The sequence below is a fragment of the Cheilinus undulatus genome, linkage group 1 (genome assembly GCF_018320785.1).
Source record: "Cheilinus undulatus linkage group 1, ASM1832078v1, whole genome shotgun sequence".
Classification (NCBI taxonomy): Eukaryota; Metazoa; Chordata; class Actinopteri; order Labriformes; family Labridae; genus Cheilinus; species Cheilinus undulatus.
The window spans coordinates 781326-801774 of NC_054865.1; the positions used below are offsets into that span (position 1 = coordinate 781326).

Genomic DNA, 20449 nt, shown 5'->3' on the forward strand with positions numbered 1-20449 from the left:
ACCTGTCTCTGATGTCCTCTATGAAGGACAGGAGGTTAGAGAGAACCTGTCTCTGATGTCCTCTATGAAGGACAGGAGGTTAGAGAGAACCTGTCTCTGATGTCCTCTATAAAGGACAGGAGGTTAGAGAGAACCTGTCTCTGATGTCCTCTATGAAGGACAAGAGGTTAGAGAGAACCTGTCTCTGATGTCCTCTATGAAGGACAAGAGGTTAGAGAGAACCTGTCTCTGATGTCCTCTATGAAGGACAGGAGGTTAGAGAGAACCTGTCTCTGATGTCCTCTATGAGGGACAGGAGGTTAGAGAGAACCTGTCCTTGATGTCCTCTATAAAGGACAGGAGGTTAGAGAGAACCTGTCTCTGATGTCCTCTATGAAGGACAGGAGGTTAGAGAGAACCTGTCTCTGATGTCCTCTATGAGGGACAGGAGGTTAGAGAGAACCTGTCCTTGATGTCCTCTATGAAGGACAAGAGGTTAGAGAGAACCTGTCTCTGATGTCCTCTATGAAGGACAAGAGGTTAGAGAGAACCTGTCTCTGATGTCCTCTATGAAGGACAGGAGGTTAGAGAGAACCTGTCTCTGATGTCCTCTATGAAGGACAGGAGGTTAGAGAGAACCTGTCTCTGATGTCCTCTATGAAGGACAGGAGGTTAGAGAGAACCTGTCTCTGATGTCCTCTATGAAGGACAGGAGGTTAGAGAGAACCTGTCTCTGATGTCCTCTATGAAGGACAGGAGGTTAGAGAGAACCTGTCTCTGATGTCCTCTATGAAGGACAGGAGGTTAGAGAGAACCTGTCTCTGATGTCCTCTATGAAGGACAGGAGGTTAGAGAGAACCTGTCTCTGATGTCCTCTATGAAGGACAGGAGGTTAGAGAGAACCTGTCTCTGATGTCCTCTATGAAGGACAGGAGGTTAGAGAGAACCTGTCTCTGATGTCCTCTATGAAGGACAGGAGGTTAGAGAGAACCTGTCTCTGATGTCCTCTATGAAGGACAGTTTTCTGAACTCTCTATGAGAGTTTTGATAGTGACGCCCTGTTTCCACTTCCTGTTGGCTGCAGTGGGTGCACCTTCTGGATGCATACTCTCACATTAATAGCTCCAGATGTGTCTTAAGAATATCCAGTCTTTATTTTTCTCTTCTTTAAACCACTAACCTCACACACAGTACTTCTGCTGTGGCCACTACTGACTCTTCTGTTTGGCTTTAAAGCCAAAGAAACTAGAATGTTCCACAGCTTTTATTCTTAGTATTCTCTGAGTTTCCTCTAAAGTTGGTTTTGTCGTGAGCTGCTCTATTTTCCACGTTGTTTTGCTCTGTTGGAGAGGAGTGAAGCTTCAGTGTTTTTACTCTGCATTTGGACTGTTTCTACTTTACGTAATTTGATCATTTTTCAGCGAAACACAAAATCAGCTTAGGATTAATGTGTACTATTGAGTTCAGCCGCTGACCTACTTCCTGCTACATGCTAGCTGTGTGTATTTCTGTATGTATGATGTGTGTTCAATAAAACACAGCTGCATTATCCCTCAGAGAGACGACGTTATGAAATAGAAGAACGACACAAAAGCTGCATTTGAACCAGAGAACAGAAAGGACACTGCTACAGCAGACCGCTGTAAAGTTCTGAGATCATGTGACCCTTTCATACCTCACGTTAACTCAGATTAACACCTGTTTTTTCAGATACCAAGTGGTCATCCTTAATGCTTTATGCAGACACAGTTTGATATCTGGTACCTCAGTCTGGTATGGAGGCGGTCTGGGATGTCTTCATCTGGGCTGGATTGGCTGTGTAGGACCAACAGATGCGGGCACACATTAAAGACTGCCCGGTCAGCTGATGAGTTCTGCTCTATGGTGCTAGTAAACATAAAGCATGGCTTTACTGATGGCAGGGAAACAGGGCTCTTTTCAGGGATCTGGATTATTAGTCCCAGCTCAGTGAGAAGAGCCGGTCCTCCGCTTCAGTCACAGCTCCTTATTTCGTACCATACCAGCTATTTATGTCTTTAAAACAGCAAAAATGGGAAAAAAGGGTCAACGGGTCTAAAAAGAGGGGCCAGTGTATCTGTGAATGCCACATCATGTAAGCTATCTTAAAGTGAGCTGTCATTTAAATCCCACCTGTCCTTCATCTCTCCATCATTATCTGAACATAAATACCAGTCTGTCCCTCAGGTTGGCCGTCCTGTGATCACTCTGGGGAGAACCCTCACCAGTTCCACCCACTATGATCAAAAGAACCCAACATCCCCAGCTTCATGAACATTCTGTCCTCTGCCTTTGAAATGTATGAACGCAAACAGAAAGTAGCTGATGTTGATGAGTACGTACCAAAGGAAGTGTGGTTGGTCAATCCCTGCACCTCCAGCCACCAAAACCAAAACCTGGAGTCAGTGCTGTGTGTGTCAAACACCCAGAAAATCATCTCCTCCCTCATTTAGCAGATTTAATTATTCCGTTAAAACGCTGCTGAGCCTCCGGCCGAGCAGATAATCTGTGAACATCACAAACATCGCTGACATATGACCATACGAGGACAATTATGGCTAATTATCAGGAAATGTCCTTCACAAAAGAACGGAAATAACTGAACAGTGATTGCAGCGATCACACTTTGTCACCAACGATCACACAGCCTGAAGGAAATCCAGCAGAAGCTCTGAGAGCTCTGAGAGCAGATAGCAGCTTATTCTCAAAGAGGAACTAAACCTCAGGGATTCAGCTGAGGGGTATCGACCCATGAATTTAAAAAACATGACACTGTAGAACGTCATGGACAGAGCTGGGACAGGGCCACTTAAAGCCACAGCATCCTGATCTAAACATTAAAAGAATAAGACCCACCATGGTTAGAGAGCAGACTTCTCTTTGTCAGTGTTAGTACTGTCAGAGTTTCTGACTCGTGACTGACACTAGTGTCATTTTGGGTTAAATCTTGTAGAGTAAATCTCGAGCTAAATCATCAGTTAATCACATCTAAAACAGGAAACACTGATGTGAGGAGCAGTAACAGAAACAGACATCGCTTATCGATGAAACCAGCGGTCAGACAGCCCAGGTTTCAGTCTCCATCTGATCGATCACATTTGTCTGAGTCAGTCTGTCAGGAAGATCTCGGTCTGGTGAGGGGGCGGAGTTTGACCATGTGACATGCTGCAGCTCCATCAGCAGGAAACATCCATCCAACGTCCCTGCTTAGAATGACCCATGAGAGGAACACACGAGGCTGAAGAACTCCACACGTAAACGTTTCTGATCATTAAAGATAGCCTGAGTAAATACAGAGGTCAGAGGTCAGTTTTTAAGTGATGACTTCATTTATTGAGGGAAAAGCCATCCAGCCCTACCTGGTCCTATGTGGAATGTCACTGACATCTATCAGTCTGAGAGGGTTACAGAGACATTTTTCAGCATGTGGGACTCCAGCCAGCCACGCTGAGAGCCATTATCCACAAATGGAGAAAACTGTGAACAGTGGTGAACCTTCCCAGGAGTGGTCGGCCTACCAACATGACTCCAAGAGAACATGGACGACTCATCCAGGAGGTCCCAGAAGAACCCAGAACAACACCTGCAGGCCTCACTGACTCTGTTAACTCATTGAGTGCCAGCCCTTTTATAGAATGGAAACTGGCTTGTGCCAGTGTTTTTGGCCATTTTGAGTCATCTTTCAAGAGCCATGGAATATTTTGTATTGTGACTCTGAAAACACCAAATAGCTCAAATGAAACAAGAATCTCTCTATTTCATCATGGAAAAAAACGTTTGTTTGCAGCTTGTTCTATTCTTGATTTATCTGAAGTTGAATAGAGGCTAGTTTCACCAAAAAGACCACTTTTTTCTAGAAAGCTGAGAAAAATGCATTTTTGTGAAAGAGAGTCTGTCAAGCAAAACAATGATTTGACTGTTATAATTCTGCCTTCAATGACATAAAGACATCTGAAAATTGTATTACAAATGTTATTTTATTGTAAAATAAATAACAAGGCTCCCAGTCACTGTCATTCACACTCTGGAACTGGACGGCCTCCACAGGACCCCCAATACGCCCACGTCCTCTCCTGCTTGCGTGTCCCCTGGCACTGCCTGTAAATTACAGAATATAATATATAATGTGTTTTACATATATAATATATAATCTATCACACAGAATGTTTTTGTTCTTACCTCTTTTTCTGCCAACAGACGGTGTTGTAGAACTGCATGGGGCGGAGAACAAGATCTGCTCCGCCCACTCGGCAGCCATTCCTCAGAGTCTGGGTCGGAAAAGTCCGGCCCTGAAGTGTCGTCGCTGTATGTATCCAGCTGGCGAGCGGCTGCCTTATTTCTCTGACACATGGGGGAGACCTCGCTGCATTCTTTAGCCTCTTGGCCGCATAGACAGATCAATAAAAGCGCCAATCCCTGGCTTCGCTGTCGTTAAGTTCAGTGTCCGTTTCAGTGAGTAAGCAATTTCTCAGGCAAAAGTTTAAAGTTTCTTTCAGCATCTATTTTAGAGCTTCTAGCTTAGATTACCTCCAATCGCTTCGCTCTTTGACCCCAGGGTCTCCATCTCTGATCTCTGTGGCTCTGATCTACCGTCTCTTCCGTGTTCCGACCGTAGACATCTGACTACGTATCCTAGAAGCCCCAAAATTACTCACAGGGAACGTGAGAGCGCCCCCTTGTGCCAGCCGCCGAAAAAACACTTTGACATATATATACATCAATGGCACTCAATGAGTTAAGGTCAGAGGTTATGATCCAACAATCAGAAAGAGACTGGGCAACAACGGCATCATGGGAGAGTTCCAAGGCCAAAACTACTGCTGACCAATAAGAACACAAAAGCTCGTCTCACATTTGACTGAAAACATCCTGATGATCCCAAAGACTTCTGGGAAATATTCTGAGGACTGACCAGACAGAAGGAACTTTCTGGAAGGTGTGCATCCCGTTCCATCAGGACTCAAACTAACCCAGCATTTCATCAGAAGAACATCAAACCAACAGTCAGACATGGTGGTGGGAGTGTGACCGTCTGGACCAGGACCTGGACCACTAGAACCATGAATTCTGCTCTCGAGCAGAAAATCCTGAAGGAGAATGTCCGGCCATCAGTTCATGACCTCAAGATCAAGACCACTTTGGTTCTGGAGCAGGACCATGATCCCAAACACACCTGCAAGTCCACCTCTGAGTGGACTAAAGACTAAATGAAGGTTCATGAGTGGTCTAGTCAAAGTCTGGACTTAGATCTGACTGAGATGCTGTGGCATGACCTTAGACAGGCAGTTCATGCTGGAAAACCCTCCAATGAGGCAGAATTAGAACTATTCTGCAGAGAAGAATGGCACAACATTCCCCCACAGAGATGAGAAAGACTCACTGACAGTTATCACAGACGTTTGCTTCAGTTGTTGCTGCCAGGGACGGAACCAGCAGGTATCAGGGTTAGGGGGTACTGACAGAGGACCAGGTAGGTTTGGATGGAGTTACCCTTAATAAATGAAACCACTGACTTCAGTTTTTACTCAGGTTATGTCTGATATTAGAATCAGTTTGACGATCTGAGACAAAGATAAAGACTTATGACATGAGGACAGGGTCAGCGCTGTATAAACGGATTTACTGGAGCAGACGATGGGGAGGAAATGAAGGGGAAGATAAAGAGAGGATGAAGGAAAGGTGGGGGAGAGAAGATGGGAGGATATTATGCTCAGATAAATAATTATTAAAACCCTGTGATTTGTTCAAATGTAACTTTAAGAAAAAGAAATGTAGGTTTTGTTGAGACACTAAATTCAGAGTTCTGGTTGAGTTTGTTTTCAAAGCTATTACAAACTGATACCAGAAAACATCATCAGCCTGTCGGTCCTGAATAAACTGTAACCCTTCAGGGATGGAAGCGACCGTTTTGGATAGTGGCTCCTGGGGTCGGGGGTTAGGTTGAGTACCTCTGCAGTACTAAACAAACAGACCAGAGGTGGACATTTTTTATTGAGTCCCATGGGTCACAGGGTTCTCGTGGGATTCCCACAGGAATAGATTGCACTAATGATCACATGATTGGGCCAGGACAGGAAAGAAAGCCAACAGGAAGGAGCAGGAACAGGAATCATGACCATGATAGAGCAGTTTCATATGTGAAAATAGGAGTAAATGTTGATCAGCTTTGGTCTCTGGTCTCAGGCAGATGGTTTACCTGACTGAGGCTGACCCCAGTTTTCGATTTAAGAGACAAATTCTACATTTAGTGTTAAAATGTTCAGAGTGACTGCCCTCTACTTGTTGAACCCGTCTCAGTTATTTTGATCGTGTTCTCCTGGCTGATCTGGTGCTCTGTGACGGATACGGCGCCATCTGCTGTCATTACAGAGCTCACTTTTCAACATCTGTTAACTTCACTGGTAGCATTGTGGGTAATGGAGTGATGTTGGCTGCTATCATGAAAAAAAAAACCCTGTTTTTTCTTAGATTAAGGGGAAGGATTCTGAGAAAACACAAGATACCAGTACCATCCCACCCTTCCGTAGGGGTGTCAATCTTACCTATCCGTACCAAAAAGGTGGAGCTACACACAACAAAAGGGGGTTCAGTGATGTCACGTCAGCGCACGACTCAGCTGCTCGCCTCCGGGCTTCAAACACGGAAGTCTGCTCTGTGAGGAGCAGCAAAAACAGGAGAAAAACGGACTATTATCTGCCTAAATGGGAAATGTTTGGACTCAACGGAGATCTAAACTGTTTCCTAGTCTGTGGATGTTGGTATCTGGCCACAAATCAAGTTTCCTGACGTTTATCTGGATGATTTTAAGAACACAAAGCAGAACCTGAAGGCTCACATCAGCCTGATCTGTCTGTGATGGATGAGAAACTAAATTAATGCTGAGGTTTTGTGAATACAAAGCCTTAAAACAGTTCATTCTCATCTGTAACTAGTTATTAATCTACTTCTTATGTTAGATAACCCGTGAAAACTAGTGGTCAAATGCGCTACCCATGTGCGCAGGCAGCCCGGGTTCGAATCTGGCCTGCGGTTCTTTGCCGTATGTCTCTCCCCACTCTCATCCCGTTTCTGACTCTATCCAGTCCTCCTCTGTCAGGACACCTGAAGGAACTAACCCGACCTGAAAAACCTAATGACTAAATGTTAAATATAGCAGGCTCAGCAGTGTATTACAGTAAAGGCTCATCCTCCATGAAACACCCCAGCTAAAGCTAACAAAGCTACGTCAGCAAAAGCTAGTTTAGCTAACAAGCCACCGTTTGGCTAACAAACGACATCACTTTGTCCTGATGTCCAACAGTGGCGGTCTGCAGGACAGGGTGTCTGACAGCTGTAGTCAGTCCCTGAACATAGTCTGGAATAGACTGAATGATGTTGATGATGTGGCGGATTAGGGACAGTGGGGAAGTGGGAGTGGGCGTGTCCTGTATTTTTGTGTGATTGTGATAGGACAGAATGGAGGCAACAGTGGATTACGAAGTCATTCCACACAGATACAGATGAGCCACATGGTGGCGCTGGAGGGACATTCAGCTGAGGTCAGAGGGATCATCCTCTTGGACCCATGAATCTAGACATGTAGTTTTATCAACTCTAAATTTGATCTTCCATCCTGACTCTCTCTCTCTCTCTCTCTCTCTCTCTCTCTCAGGGACCTATCAGGGCCAATGGCTGGCTGGGATGCGTCATGGTTACGGCGTGCGGCAGAGTGTCCCATACGGCATGGCGGCCGTCATTCTCTTTCCTCTGCGGACTTCCATAAACTCGCTGCGCTCCGAGCACAGCCACGGCCCCCCCGCCGTCATGGAGGATGGCTCCGCCCCCACACCCACAGACGGGGTGGTGGCCGGGCTGGCCGGGAGTCCAGTGGGTCGTGGCGGGTTCGCTCTGACGGCTCCAAGTGAAGCCGAGCGCCAGAGGAAGAGGAAAGGTCGTTTCAGGCAGTCCATCCTGAGCGGCCTTAAACTGCGGCGCTCTGAGTCCAAAAGCTCTCTCGCCAGTCAGCTGAGCAAACAGAGCTCGTTCTGCAGCGAGGCCGGCATGAGCACCGTCAGCTCGGCAGCGTCAGACATCCACTCCAATGCCAGCGAGAGCGAGCAAGGGGCCCCTGTGGACGCTACGGTCACGGAGATGTATGCAGGCGAGTGGAGGAGTGACCAGAGGGCCGGATGGGGCGTGAGCCGGCGTTCGGACGGCCTGCATTATGAAGGCGAGTGGGCGGGGAATAAGCGTCACGGGTATGGCTGCACCACATTCCCCGATGGCACCAAAGAGGAGGGAAAATACAAACAAAATGTCCTGGTGAGCGGGAAGCGCAAGAACCTGATCCCGCTGAGGGCCAGCAAGATCCGCGAGAAGGTGGACCGAGCCGTGGAGGCGGCGGAGAAGGCGGCAGACATCGCCAAGCAGAAAGCTGAGATCGCCATGTCACGGTGAGATACTACCCACCGTTTATGTTCACAGATGTTAGGTTTGGGGGGAGGGTGCTATCCCAGCTAACATTGGGACAGAGGTAGGGTTCACCCTGGACTGGTCGCCAGTCAATTGCAGGCCGACATACAGAAACAGACACGCCTACGGCCAATTTAGTGTCACCAGTTAACCTAACAAGCATGTTTTTGGTGGTGGGAGGAAACCAGAGTACCCAGAGAGAACCCACACATGCACCGGGAGAACATGCAAACTCCACACAGAAAGACCCTGACCGGGTAGCGAACCAGGAACCTTTCTTCAGTGCTGACCCCTGCGCCACCATCGGCCCCAAGATCATATAGTGTTCCATACAAACTTCAAACATAGTAATGTTTAGCTGATAACTCTGAAGTCAGATGAATATAACCTAACACCAACCCTTCAACGGTTAAACACTGCCAGCTGTCAGTCCTCTTTGGAGGTTGACATCCACATTCCTGAGCAGAATGATTCTGTCATTCATAAAGTTTTCAGACCTTCTTCACTTCTTTTATTTTGCAAATTTACCAAAAATAAAAACTGAAATCTCACACTGACATCAGTACTCAGAGCCTTTAGTAAATGTAGCTCAGGTTCCTCCATGTCTCTGATATCTGCTGAGATGTTTCTACACCTTGGTTGGAGTCCACCTGTGCTAAATTAACCTAATTGGATATTATTCTAAAGGCCAAACCTTTCTATAGAAGAGCTCAAAGCTGACAATGATATCGGAGCAGAAACCAAGGGCCAAAGGTCAGAGGAGCTGCTGAGCTCAGAGACAGGAGTGTTGACAGGCACAGATCTGGGGAGGGCTACAGAAACATTTCTGCTGCTCTGGAGGTTCCAGAGAGAACAGTGGCCTCCAGAATTCTCCCATGAAGAAGTCTGGACCAACCAGGACTCTTCTAGAGCTGGTCACCATCTGGAGGGGGGGGCCTTAGTGAGAGAGGAGTCAAAGAACCTGATGGTCCCTCTGACTGAGCACCAGACACCTGTCTCACCTGTCTCTGCTGTCTCACCTGTGTCACCTGTCTCACCTGTCTCACCTGTCTCTGCTGTCTCACCTGTGTCACCTGTCTCACCTGTCTCACCTGTCTCTGCTGTCTCACCTGTCTCTGCTGTCTCACCTGTCTCACCTGTCTCACCTGTCTCTGCTGTCTCACCTGTCTCTGCTGTCTCACCTGTCTCACCTGTCTCTGCTGTCTCACATTTCTCACCTGTCTTACCTGTCTCACCTGTCTCTGCTGTCTCACCTGTCTCTGCTGTCTCACCTGTGTCACCTGTCTCACCTGTCTCTGCTGTCTCACCTGTCTCTGCTGTCTCACCTGTCTCACCTGTCTCTGCTGTCTCACCTGTGTCACCTGTCTCACCTGTCTCACCTGTCTCACCTGTCTCACCTGTCTCACCTGTCTCACCTGTCTCACCTGTCTCACCTGTCTCACCTGTCTCACCTGTCTCACCTGTCTCACCTGTCTCACCTGTCTCACCTGTCTCACCTGTCTCACCTGTCTCACCTGTCTCACCTGTCTCACCTGTCTCACCTGTCTCACCTGTCTCACCTGTCTCACCTGTCTCACCTGTCTCACCTGTCTCTGCTGTCTCACCTCTCACCTGTCTCTGCTGTCTCACCTGTGTCACCTGTCTCACCTGTCTCTGCTGTCTCACCTGTCTCACCTGTCTCACCTGTCTCTGCTGTCTCACCTGTCTCACCTGTCTCTGCTGTCTCACCTGTCTCACCTGTGTCACCTGTCTCACCTGTCTCTGCTGTCTCACCTGTGTCACCTGTCTCACCTGTGTCACCTGTCTCACCTGTCTCTGCTGTCTCACCTGTCTCACCTGTCTCTGCTGTCTCACCTCTCACCTGTCTCTGCTGTCTCACCTGTCTCACCTGTCTCACCTGTCTCTGCTGTCTCACCTGTCTCTGCTGTCTCACCTGTCTCACCTGTGTCACCTGTCTCACCTGTCTGGAGTCTTTAAAGCATCTTGTTAGAATTTTTGTGACTTTTTTTCAGGGTCAGTATCACACTAAGTTTTGGTGCAGTCTGATCAGGAATCATAAATCTCAAACATGTTTGAGGTGAAAGTCAGACAGTGTTAGTTATGATGCTAAACCTGATGTAGAGTTTTAGAGCAGTGGTGTTAGAGACAGCAGACAACGGGAGAGGGTGGAGGTCTTGAAGCTTGTGATCAGGTACGTAGGTGAAAGGGAATGTGAGGATGACCTGTGTGAGCTCAGAGCGTCTGCTTGATCTAACTCTCAGGCTTCCATCCAGGTATGATTCCAGGGGGGCTCTGCTTCGATCAGGGGCAGTAAAGAATCACATTAACTCCACACACTTGAGGATAACTAGGACAGTTGGTTAGTGACAAAGCCTTTAACTGGGCCTAGAATCTTCAGTGTAGCCCACCTCAGGCTTCATCTCTGTTCATTTTCTGTTTCATTTGATCAAATTTGATCTTAAAAATGAAAGAAGTGAAATCAATAAACTGAATGCTGATCAGTCAGACTGAATAAGCCTCAAACAGCTGAAGACAGGCCTCAGGTGTGACTTGTGCAGATTGACCTTAAACATGGAGCATAACTGTCTGTGTCCGTCCTCCAGGATGAGCCACGCCCGGGGGAAGGCCGAGGCGGCTGAAGGCGTCGCTCAGAAGGCGATGGAGGAGTGTCGACTGGCGAGGATCGCTGCCAAAGAGCTCTCCCCCTCCTTCCACATCTACGGGAATGGTGAGAGAATGACAGACACAGGAACAGGGAGAGCTTTACTTCCTGTTCACATAAGAGCATGTTCTTATTTTGAAAGACAGCACTGAACTTCTGGTTGGTAACATCATAAGCTTAACCACAGTGAAAGGAGCCTGGTACTGATCTTATAATTTTATTTTTAATGTTCAGTAAAAAAGGTAAATGTTTGATAGCAGAAGGAGCAGATGATTTCTGTCTGAGTTTCTTAGTTCAGATTTTTTACATCCAGGAAGCAGTAGAAAAGTAATATTATCATTAATACATCCTCAGTTTAAATTTGAGAATTAAAGACTTCAAAGAGGAAGAAGAGAAGGAAGAAAGCGATGAGGAAAGTTACCTTCTCTGCTCTGTTTTGAAAAAGGTCTGGATGTGAAAGCTGAGAGGGTCGAGGATTCAGCCACACTGATGCATTCTAAAGGCGACTTCAGCCACCCAGTTTATTCGATTTCTTAATGTGACATTTGAACCATTTTATTCACATTTGATCACTGGTCATTTTTACCGACTTGACCTTGAATGCGTCATGATATAAGCTTCAGTTAGCTCTCAGATGGAGTAAAATAAATGATTACAGCACGGCTGTGACCAAAAGCCTCAGCATACTAAAATAATAATGCAAATAATAGACAGGAGAATTTTCTACAACTGCTTTTACACTGAGTTTTTAACCAAGATCAGACCTGATCATAAATATCAAATATTGATTTAGTTTCAGGAATTTAACCCTTTCAAAGCCGGTTTAAGAAAAAAAAACACTAATGTTTGAACACACAAAGTAAATATTTCTAATATTCTGCATGTAAATTAGATTTCATTGAAGGTGATTATTACAGCCTTGAATATTTTAATAGAAATGACAACTTTGATTTATATGCAAAAAGCACCATACAGTATATACTGTAAAAATGATTTATTATTTTGATTATTGCACTTCATTCATCATTTTTTTAACCAGAATCAGATCTGATCATTAATGTCATACTGAATTATATTCAGGGATTTAACCCTTTAAATGTCAGTTGAAGTGCAAACTCCTGATTTCTGTAAATTACACCAAAAAAATAAAAATATACGGTGCTGAACAAATGTATTAGACCACCCTAACCCTAACCACAGTCAGGTTTCTGCCACAGCTGCCCTAAATTAACAGCATTGGTAATTACCAAAATCATTTTTATGTTTCTGCAGTGGTTAATACACCAATATGTAGAAGCTCTTTAACCCAAATGATATTTTTAATGCTAAAATAGAATTATTATTGTTATCCATGAATTTTCAAATTTACTGATTTACAAAAAAAATGAAAAAAATAGTAAAGCACATTAATATTTCTGATTAATATGTCAAATTATAGTTACTGTCATTCCTGAACAGAAAAATGAGTTTTAGTGGTTGAATGTTATGCTTGATTCATTTCTGACTTCTCAGAGAAGCCCAGTGAGCCGGCTCAGATTTGGGTGAATTCAGTTTGAAATTCCTCATTCCTGTTCAAAATGGTAAAACGTGGAGAGCTGACTGAAAATGAAAGAGTCCGCATTAAAGCACTTCATGATGCTGGATGGTCTCTGAGACAAATATGACAGCTGGTCTGATACATTTGTTAAACACTGTATGTGTGTTTTTTATAACTCCCTACAGCTTTTCAACAACTCCTGAACAACAGAAACAGTTAAATCAGGAATATCTTTATGTTTCATCCATCTGTCAGAAATCCACCTGTCAGCTGGTAGTAGCATCAGAGATTCATGTTTAAGAAGTACTCATCAGTCCGTTCTCAGTAAAAACCCACATTTTCTGTGAAAACGTCCAGCTTCAGGGGATTTAGAAGTGCAATTCTCCTGCTTGGTTTTTACTAAACACTACACAGCTTATGCAGCTTATTAGCATCAAACCCGGGAAAAGACAACTTGACAGCCACAGGAATGTTCAGCTGAAATATCTCAGTCGCCCCCTGGTGGCTGGCTGTGATATAGGGGCTGATCTCACTGTTAGAGCCTAAAAATTACATACATTTAAAAGAAAATAAATGTATCCAGCAAAAAGAGCCTGTAAGCACTGACGTATGTTTTAAGATAAAATGGCGTTACTTCACAGAACACGTGGGACGGGACAGCAGCACTCATAAGCAGAAACTATTATTGATCGTGAAGTTTAAAAACATACAGACCAGTCCTCTCAGTACCCGGGTTCTACTCCTGATCCCAGTGAGTGTCAGTGTTGGCTTTATCATTGAGATCTCATCATTAACATATAAACTGTCTAATCTGAAGCAGTTCACTCCCATAATCCCTTAATCCAGCCCATGATATTCTCACATGCTCTGCAGGACAGCGCTCAGTTCCAGATCTTTCCATGTCTTCTCACAGGTCTGGAGTGTCAGAGGCCCAAACACCAGGACGCCAAGGACAAGGACCACGAGGTCATCTCCACGGGGACCGACAGTCCTGAGCTGTGCACGCCTGACACCACGCCGCCTGTCATATCACCTGACCTCAGCCCCGTGCTGAGCGTGCCCACCTCGCCGCCACACACCCCGCCCAAACACGCCCACCGCCCCCGGAATGCCTGCTTTATGCGCCAGAGCGCTGTGGACGATCAAGGCGGGGCTGAGATCCAGGTCCTGGTGGAGGGGCGGGGTGTGGACCTGCCCAGGGCCGGGGCCAACAACTGGAGTGACGACGTGTACCCGGACCGAGGGGGCAGCAGCCGCTCCACCACGCCGTCCCTGCTGGAGGAGCACGAAAGTCAGATCAACGGGCACGAGCAGGCGCCGCTGTCCAACCACAAACCCCGCGACAAGCCCTCATCCAATCACAAGTCGTCATACCGAGCGTGGGAACACTCCCTGTCCAACCAGAAGCCCTCCAAGCACGCCTCCTCCAATCACAAGTCGCGGGAGTACTCGTCGTCCAATCACAAAACATGGGATCATTCCTCCTCCAATCACAAGGCCTGTGAGCATGCCTCCTCCAACTACAAGCCGCAGGTTCATATTTTATCCAATCACAAAGCCTCGGACCACAACACGTCTAATCACAAGACTTCTGAGCATGCTTCCTCCAATCACAAGTCCCACGATTATATCTCGTCCAATCACAGCGCCAAGGAGCACGTCTCCTCCAGTTACAAACCCCGAGAGCATGTCTACTCCAACCACCACCCCAAGCAGCACAACGCCCCCAACCACAAGCTGAGCGAGCACGCCAGCCCCACCCCTCGGCTGGACGGACTTCCTGGGAGCTGGACCGCAGAGAGTACCCTGAGGTGGAGCCCCGCCCACTCCCGCCTCACGGAGCAGGATGATGAGCGGATGAACGACTACACAGTTGACATGAGGCTTCAGAGCGTGGACTCGCAGACATCTAGGGGGCGCGGCCACGAGTCGCCGCCCCCCAAGAACAATCGGCTGAGGTCCCGAGGCCTGCGGCCGGTCAGGGAGGGGTCCATGGACTCAGTACAGATGCTGGACAACCTGAATGTGGGGGCCGAGCTAGAGGAGTGGCCGCTGCACAGGGACCTGACCCTCTCACCCCCCCTCAAGTCTCCGCCCATCACTCTGGAGCAGGACGGAGAAAATCTCACGCTCAAATCAAACTCAGTAAGTCGCCGCACGCCAACAAAGTCAGGATCAGTTCAATCAGATTTGATCTAGAGACACAGAAGATCGACTCTATGTTTCAGGTCCACAGACTGATGTTAACATCAGACAGAGATAACCTGAGTTAACACTAAACTCAGAGTTTAAATGATGGTTTCACTAAAGTCAGAGTTTAAATGATGGTTTCACTAAAGTCAGAGTTTAAATGATGGTTTCACTAAAGTCAGAGTTTAAATGATGGTTTCACTAAAGTCAGAGTTTAAATGATGGTTTCACTAATTCAGGGTAACTCCATCCAAACCTACCTGGTCCTATGTCAGTACCCCCTTACCTTAATACCTGGTGGTTCCATCCTTGAAGCAAGCGTTTGAGATAACTGCCAGTGAGTCGTTCTCGTCTCTGTGGAGGAATGTTGTCCCATTCTTCTCTACATAAATAGTTCTAGTTCAGCCACATTAGAGGGTTTCCAGCATGAACAGCTTGTTTAAGGTCACACCACAGCATCTCAGTCAGATCTAAGTCCAGACTTTGACTAGACCACTCATGAACCTTCATTTAGTCTTTAGTCCACTCAGAGGTGGACTTGCTGGTGTGTTTGGGATCATTGTCTCCTCTGGGATTTTCTGCTAGAGAGCAGAATTCCTGGTTCTAGTGGTCCAGGTCCTGGTCCAGACGGTCACACTGCCACCACCATGTCTGACTGTTGGTCTGATGTTCTTCTGATGACATGCTGTGTTAGTTTGACTCTAGATGGAACGGGACGCACACCTTCCAGAAAGTTCCTCTTCTGTCTGGTCAGTCTTCAGAATATTTCCCAGAAGTCTTTGGGATCATCAGGATGTTTTTGGTCAAACGTGAGACGAGCCTTTGTGTTCTTTTTGGTCAGCAGTAGTTTTGGCCTTGGAACTCTCCCATGATGCCATTGTTGCCAAGTCTCTTTCTGATTGTTGTTGAATCATGACCTCTGACCTTAACTGAGTCTGTGAGGCCTGCAGGTCTTTAGATGTTGTTCTGGGTTCTTCTGGGACCTCTTGGATGAGTCGTCCATGTTCTCTTGGAGTCATGTTGGTAGGCCGGCCACTCCTGGGAAGGTTCATCACTGTTCACAGTTTTCTCCATTTGTGGATAATGGCTCTCACTGAGCCCCAAAGTCTTAGAAATGTCTCTGTAACCCTCTCAGACTGATAGGTGTCAGTGACTTTGTTCCTCATCTGTTCTTCTTTAGATGGTTCCATGATGTGTTGGAGATCTTTTAGCCTACTTCACTGTCAGACAGGTTCTAGTTAAGGGATTCTGGATCCACCAGGTCTGGCAGTAATCAGGTCTGGGTGTGGATAGTCAGACTGAACTCAGCTTTATAAAGACTGTGATTAATCAGAGTTAATTCAGGATTTAATAAGAGGGGCAATGGCTTTTTCTCATAGGTCCAGGTAGGTTTGGATGGCTTTACATTAAATAAATGAACATTTAAACTCTGACTTCAGTGTTTCCTCAGGTTATCTTTGTCTGAGATTAAAATTAGTTCGATGATCTGAAACATTAAAGTGACAAATATGAAAAAAAGAAAATCAGCTCTGAATGCTGATTATTTCTGTAAGCCTCCAGCTGATTGGCCACCTGTTTCTGTGTCTCAGACTGATTCATATCCAACATTTGCTCACACACATACCACAGGATGAGTTTGAAGGTCCCACACTGTGGATGAGCTGTCTCAGTACTGATGAGTGTGGAGGGATGCTGTGTGGACAGGCTTTATTTTCAGTGACCACACTAACGTCTTCTTCTTCTCTGTCTTCTTCTCTTGCAGGGCTCCAGCTCTATTCTGGTGGTTATGGTCATTTTACTCAATATTGGAGTAGCCATTCTTTTCATTCACTTCTTTATTTAAGCTTATACAGGTATGATCTATAAGACTTATTGATAACTACGGTATATTACATGATTATTATTACGTACTGAGACGGACATGGAGCCCGCAGCCCAGCGACGGACACAGCAGAGCCTTTTATCGTTGCTACGTACTCGTCTTCTCACCTCTGTTCGAGCACCATTCCTTTTTCAAACGCTTCTTTTCAGCTTGCCACCACAGAAGAAGAGAGAGAAGAGTGCAGCTTTAAGGAGGGAGGACACACCTGCATGCAGCAGCGCCTCCTGGAGATGGCACAGGCAGTTCTTCCCATTTTTCCATCATTTTAGACAAGATTCTATAAAAAACTTTGTTTCCTGCTAACATGCTAGGTCTAGCATGGTGCACATCCTCCACCCTGAACCCTTTAGCCTTTGAATCATTGTCCATTGAAGCCCCGCCCCCCCAGTCTCCCCATCTTATCGGCACTATGCGCTACATACAGAACTATGCTGCAGAGTAGATCCATTTTAAAGGGCTCCGTCATGATTCTTTCTTTTTCCACAAAGAACTTCACACAACGATTGCATGAGGCTGTGTGGGCTTTAATCGAGCATTTTTAACCCTTTAACATCACCGTTCTGTCCTCATTCGTATGCACGCCATCCTCTTATCATAATTTCCTGTCGCCGGCGCCGATTAGGAGATCAGCGCCACCATTGAATCAAATCATCCGATCCAACTTTGAACCAAACGTCAGCGGCCGGCCGACACAGACACAGAGGAGTGGGACCCTGAGGAAGTTAGTGTTCAAACGCACTAAGGCTCATTTCTGCTCTGCATCAGAGACAGACGGCACCGTCAGCCTGTCCTCGGCGTTCACTTCATCCGTATTTCTAAATCAAGGCGCTTCTTTGAGAGGGCGTCCTCGATGTAAGGCTGATTAGAAACGAGTCCAGCAGAGAAAAATACACCAGATACCTGATCTATTATGTTAGTCCTTTATTTGTGGCTCTGCTCAGACTGATTTAAATGTTGGAGTCAAGACATGTGATTGGTTGTTTTCTAGAATCTTCCAGCCTGTGGTTCTATCGACGGTCAGCTCTATACTCCTGACACTCACACAGAAAATCCACTACGTGTTTCTATACAAGGCGTGAGCTTTTAGAGGCACTGACACCCAGAAGGCTTAGCTTGATGCTAACTCATAATGGAAATGACCATTAACAGGCTAAAAGATTTAGCATTGGTTCTGATCATTTGCATTAAAATCATTATTATTGATTGTTTTGTTTTTTTTAAGTTTAGAGAGGTGAGGTCAGTTTAGCCTCCCAGTATGTCGGCCCACATTATTGTGTTCTTCTTCTTTGTTTTTTTTATGGGCGATGTTAGCAGCCAGCTAACAGAAGCCCTATGATCACCACCCCAAAATCCATCAGTACCAGGAGCTCAGAAGAATCAAAGTCGCATACAAAGCACAAAATGAATTCAACCCCTGCATCTTGTTTCAAAAAAGTTGGGACAGCATTAGAAAAGACTGGGAAAGTTGTGAAAAGCTTAAAAACACCTAGAACATTCCACGGGTTAGACAGTTAACTAATGACTGTTTAACTTATTTCAGCAACACAATGCCAAATCACATGCTACACAAGTTACAACACCATGGCTTCACAACAAAAGATGGCAGGGCCTAGACTGGTCTGAAAGACGAGCAAGGATGGAATGTTTTATAGGTTTTAAATGATGATATCTTCTAAGGCAAGGCTGGAATGTTTTATAGTTCTTAAGGGATTACAGCACTTTCAAAGGCAGGAATAGAGATTTTTATAGGTTTTAAAGGATGACAAAATTTTGAAGGCAAGGCTGGAATATTTTATAGGTTTTAAAGGATGACATTATCTTCCAAGGCAAGGCTGGAATATTTTATTGGTTTTAAAGGATGACATTATCTTCAAAGGCAAGACTGGAATGAATTATAGTTCTTAAAGGATGACCATGGCTGGAATGTTTCTATGTGTAAAAGGATGACATCACATCCGAGGCTGGAATGTTTTATAGGTTTTAAAGGATGATATCATATTTAAAGGCAAGGCTGGAATGTTTTTATGTGTAAAAGGATGACATCATCTTCACATCCAAGGCTGGAATGTTTCATAGGTTTTAAAGGGTTACATCATCTTCAAAGGCAACGCTGGACTGTTTTGTAGGTTTTAAAGAATGACATCATCTTCACAGGCAAGGCTGGAATGTTTCATAGGTTTCAAGGGATGATATCTTTTAAAGGCAAGGCTGGAATGTTTCATAGGTTTTAAAGGGTTACATCATCTTCAAAGGCAAGGCTGGAATGTTTTATAGGTTTTAAAGGATAACATCACCTTTTAAAGGCAAGGCTGGAATATTTTAAGGTTTTAAAGGATAACATCATCTTTTGAAGGCAAGGTTGGAATGTTTTATAGACTTAGCATCATCTATTGTAGACAGAGGACAGTATTTTTGTGAAGCTGGGGATGTTGGGGGCCTTTTCCTTCATTTCTAACCGAATGGAATGATTGTTGTGCTCTAAAACTGTCAGGAAGCGTTCACATAAACATGGCGTTAGCCGGCCCAGGAACATGGATGGAGAATAAACCAGAGCAGGAGGGCGACGAACAGGCAGGAAATGTACGTCAGCTGAATGGCATGGAGGTCTGTGTACTCTGCCCTCTAGTGGATGAATTTATAAAATGCCCGCCCCCACGTTAATGACACGTTAGCGTTCGTCTGTTTTTAAAGCGAGCATAAATGAGCCTAAAACCACGCACGCTAACTCACACAAACAGGTACATGCTGACACAGCGAGGAGGATGAGCCCCGCCCCTTTGTACAGCCTGAGACTGTTATGTTATAACACTAATATATATGTGTATGTGTCATTATTATCATTATAATTATGGTTATTATTATTATTACAGTTTGTTCCTTTCTGCAGTTTGTAAACAGAGAGAATGCAGAGTGCCTCGTATTTATTCATTTAGAGTTTATTTAAACCCCGCCCCCCACACACCTGTGGGCCGAGAGGAGACGAATGGTGACCCTCCACCCCCTCCACCCTCCTCACCCACCAACACCCCCCGTCCCCTCCCTCTCACCCTGAAATGGCATGCACTGTTTTGTCTCTCTCCCCCTTTGGACCAGTGAAAAGGGAAAAATGGGGTTTCTACGGTGTCATTTCCAGACACTCTTTTGGGCCGGATGAGATTTTTTTCAGCATGTTTGTTCAGCCTGCTCAATCTGGTGTCAGTTTGTGAGTTTCTCCCTCTCGTCTCTTTAATCCAGCAACACACAAGGCGACGTGAGACGAGGAGAGCAGTGTAAAATAAACGCTAGCTTCTAACTCTCCGTGGGTTTATGAATGATCTAAAGAAACTCTGCTACTGTATGTTTTATACTTCGCACCCAGTGGCATCATCATGTTGTGACATCATTGCATGCCCGAGCATGCTCTTTCTTACTCTTTGGTTTATGAGGTTGTTTCCAAGTTAATGTGGAGAAAATAATGAAATGTTTGAAATTAATCTGCGTGGTCTGGTTCTTTACCTCAGAATCCAGTCAGTCCCTTATTCGCACACAGAGGAAGCTCAAATCTTAGAAGTTTATATGAAAACATCCGGAACCTTCCACACAGGCCAGGGCTTCCACCTACAGTGCACAGCTCTGCCTGCTGGTCCCGTTTCTGAAGTCCAGTCTGGAGCAGCAGGCAGAGCCGGTCCTGGCCCTTCTGTTAATAAAAGCCTCCATCCATCAGAGGATCATTTCTCCTCTTTCACATTTT

The 20449-nt window shown here is 45.6% G+C and overlaps 1 protein-coding gene across 1 annotated transcript in view; it reads left to right on the forward strand.

Annotated features, from left to right (window-relative positions):
* jph3a (junctophilin 3a) overlaps nt 1–20106 on the forward strand; it is a 28801-nt gene extending 8695 nt beyond the window's left edge. Inside the window, exons 2-5 of the mRNA XM_041805562.1 lie at nt 7649–8429; nt 11052–11176; nt 13561–14792; nt 16600–20106. Coding sequence (XP_041661496.1) covers nt 7649–8429; nt 11052–11176; nt 13561–14792; nt 16600–16680 — 2219 coding nt within the window. The 3' untranslated portion in view covers nt 16681–20106. The remainder of the gene's footprint in view (nt 1–7648; nt 8430–11051; nt 11177–13560; nt 14793–16599) is intronic.
* Nucleotides 20107–20449: the final 343 nt, after the last annotated feature.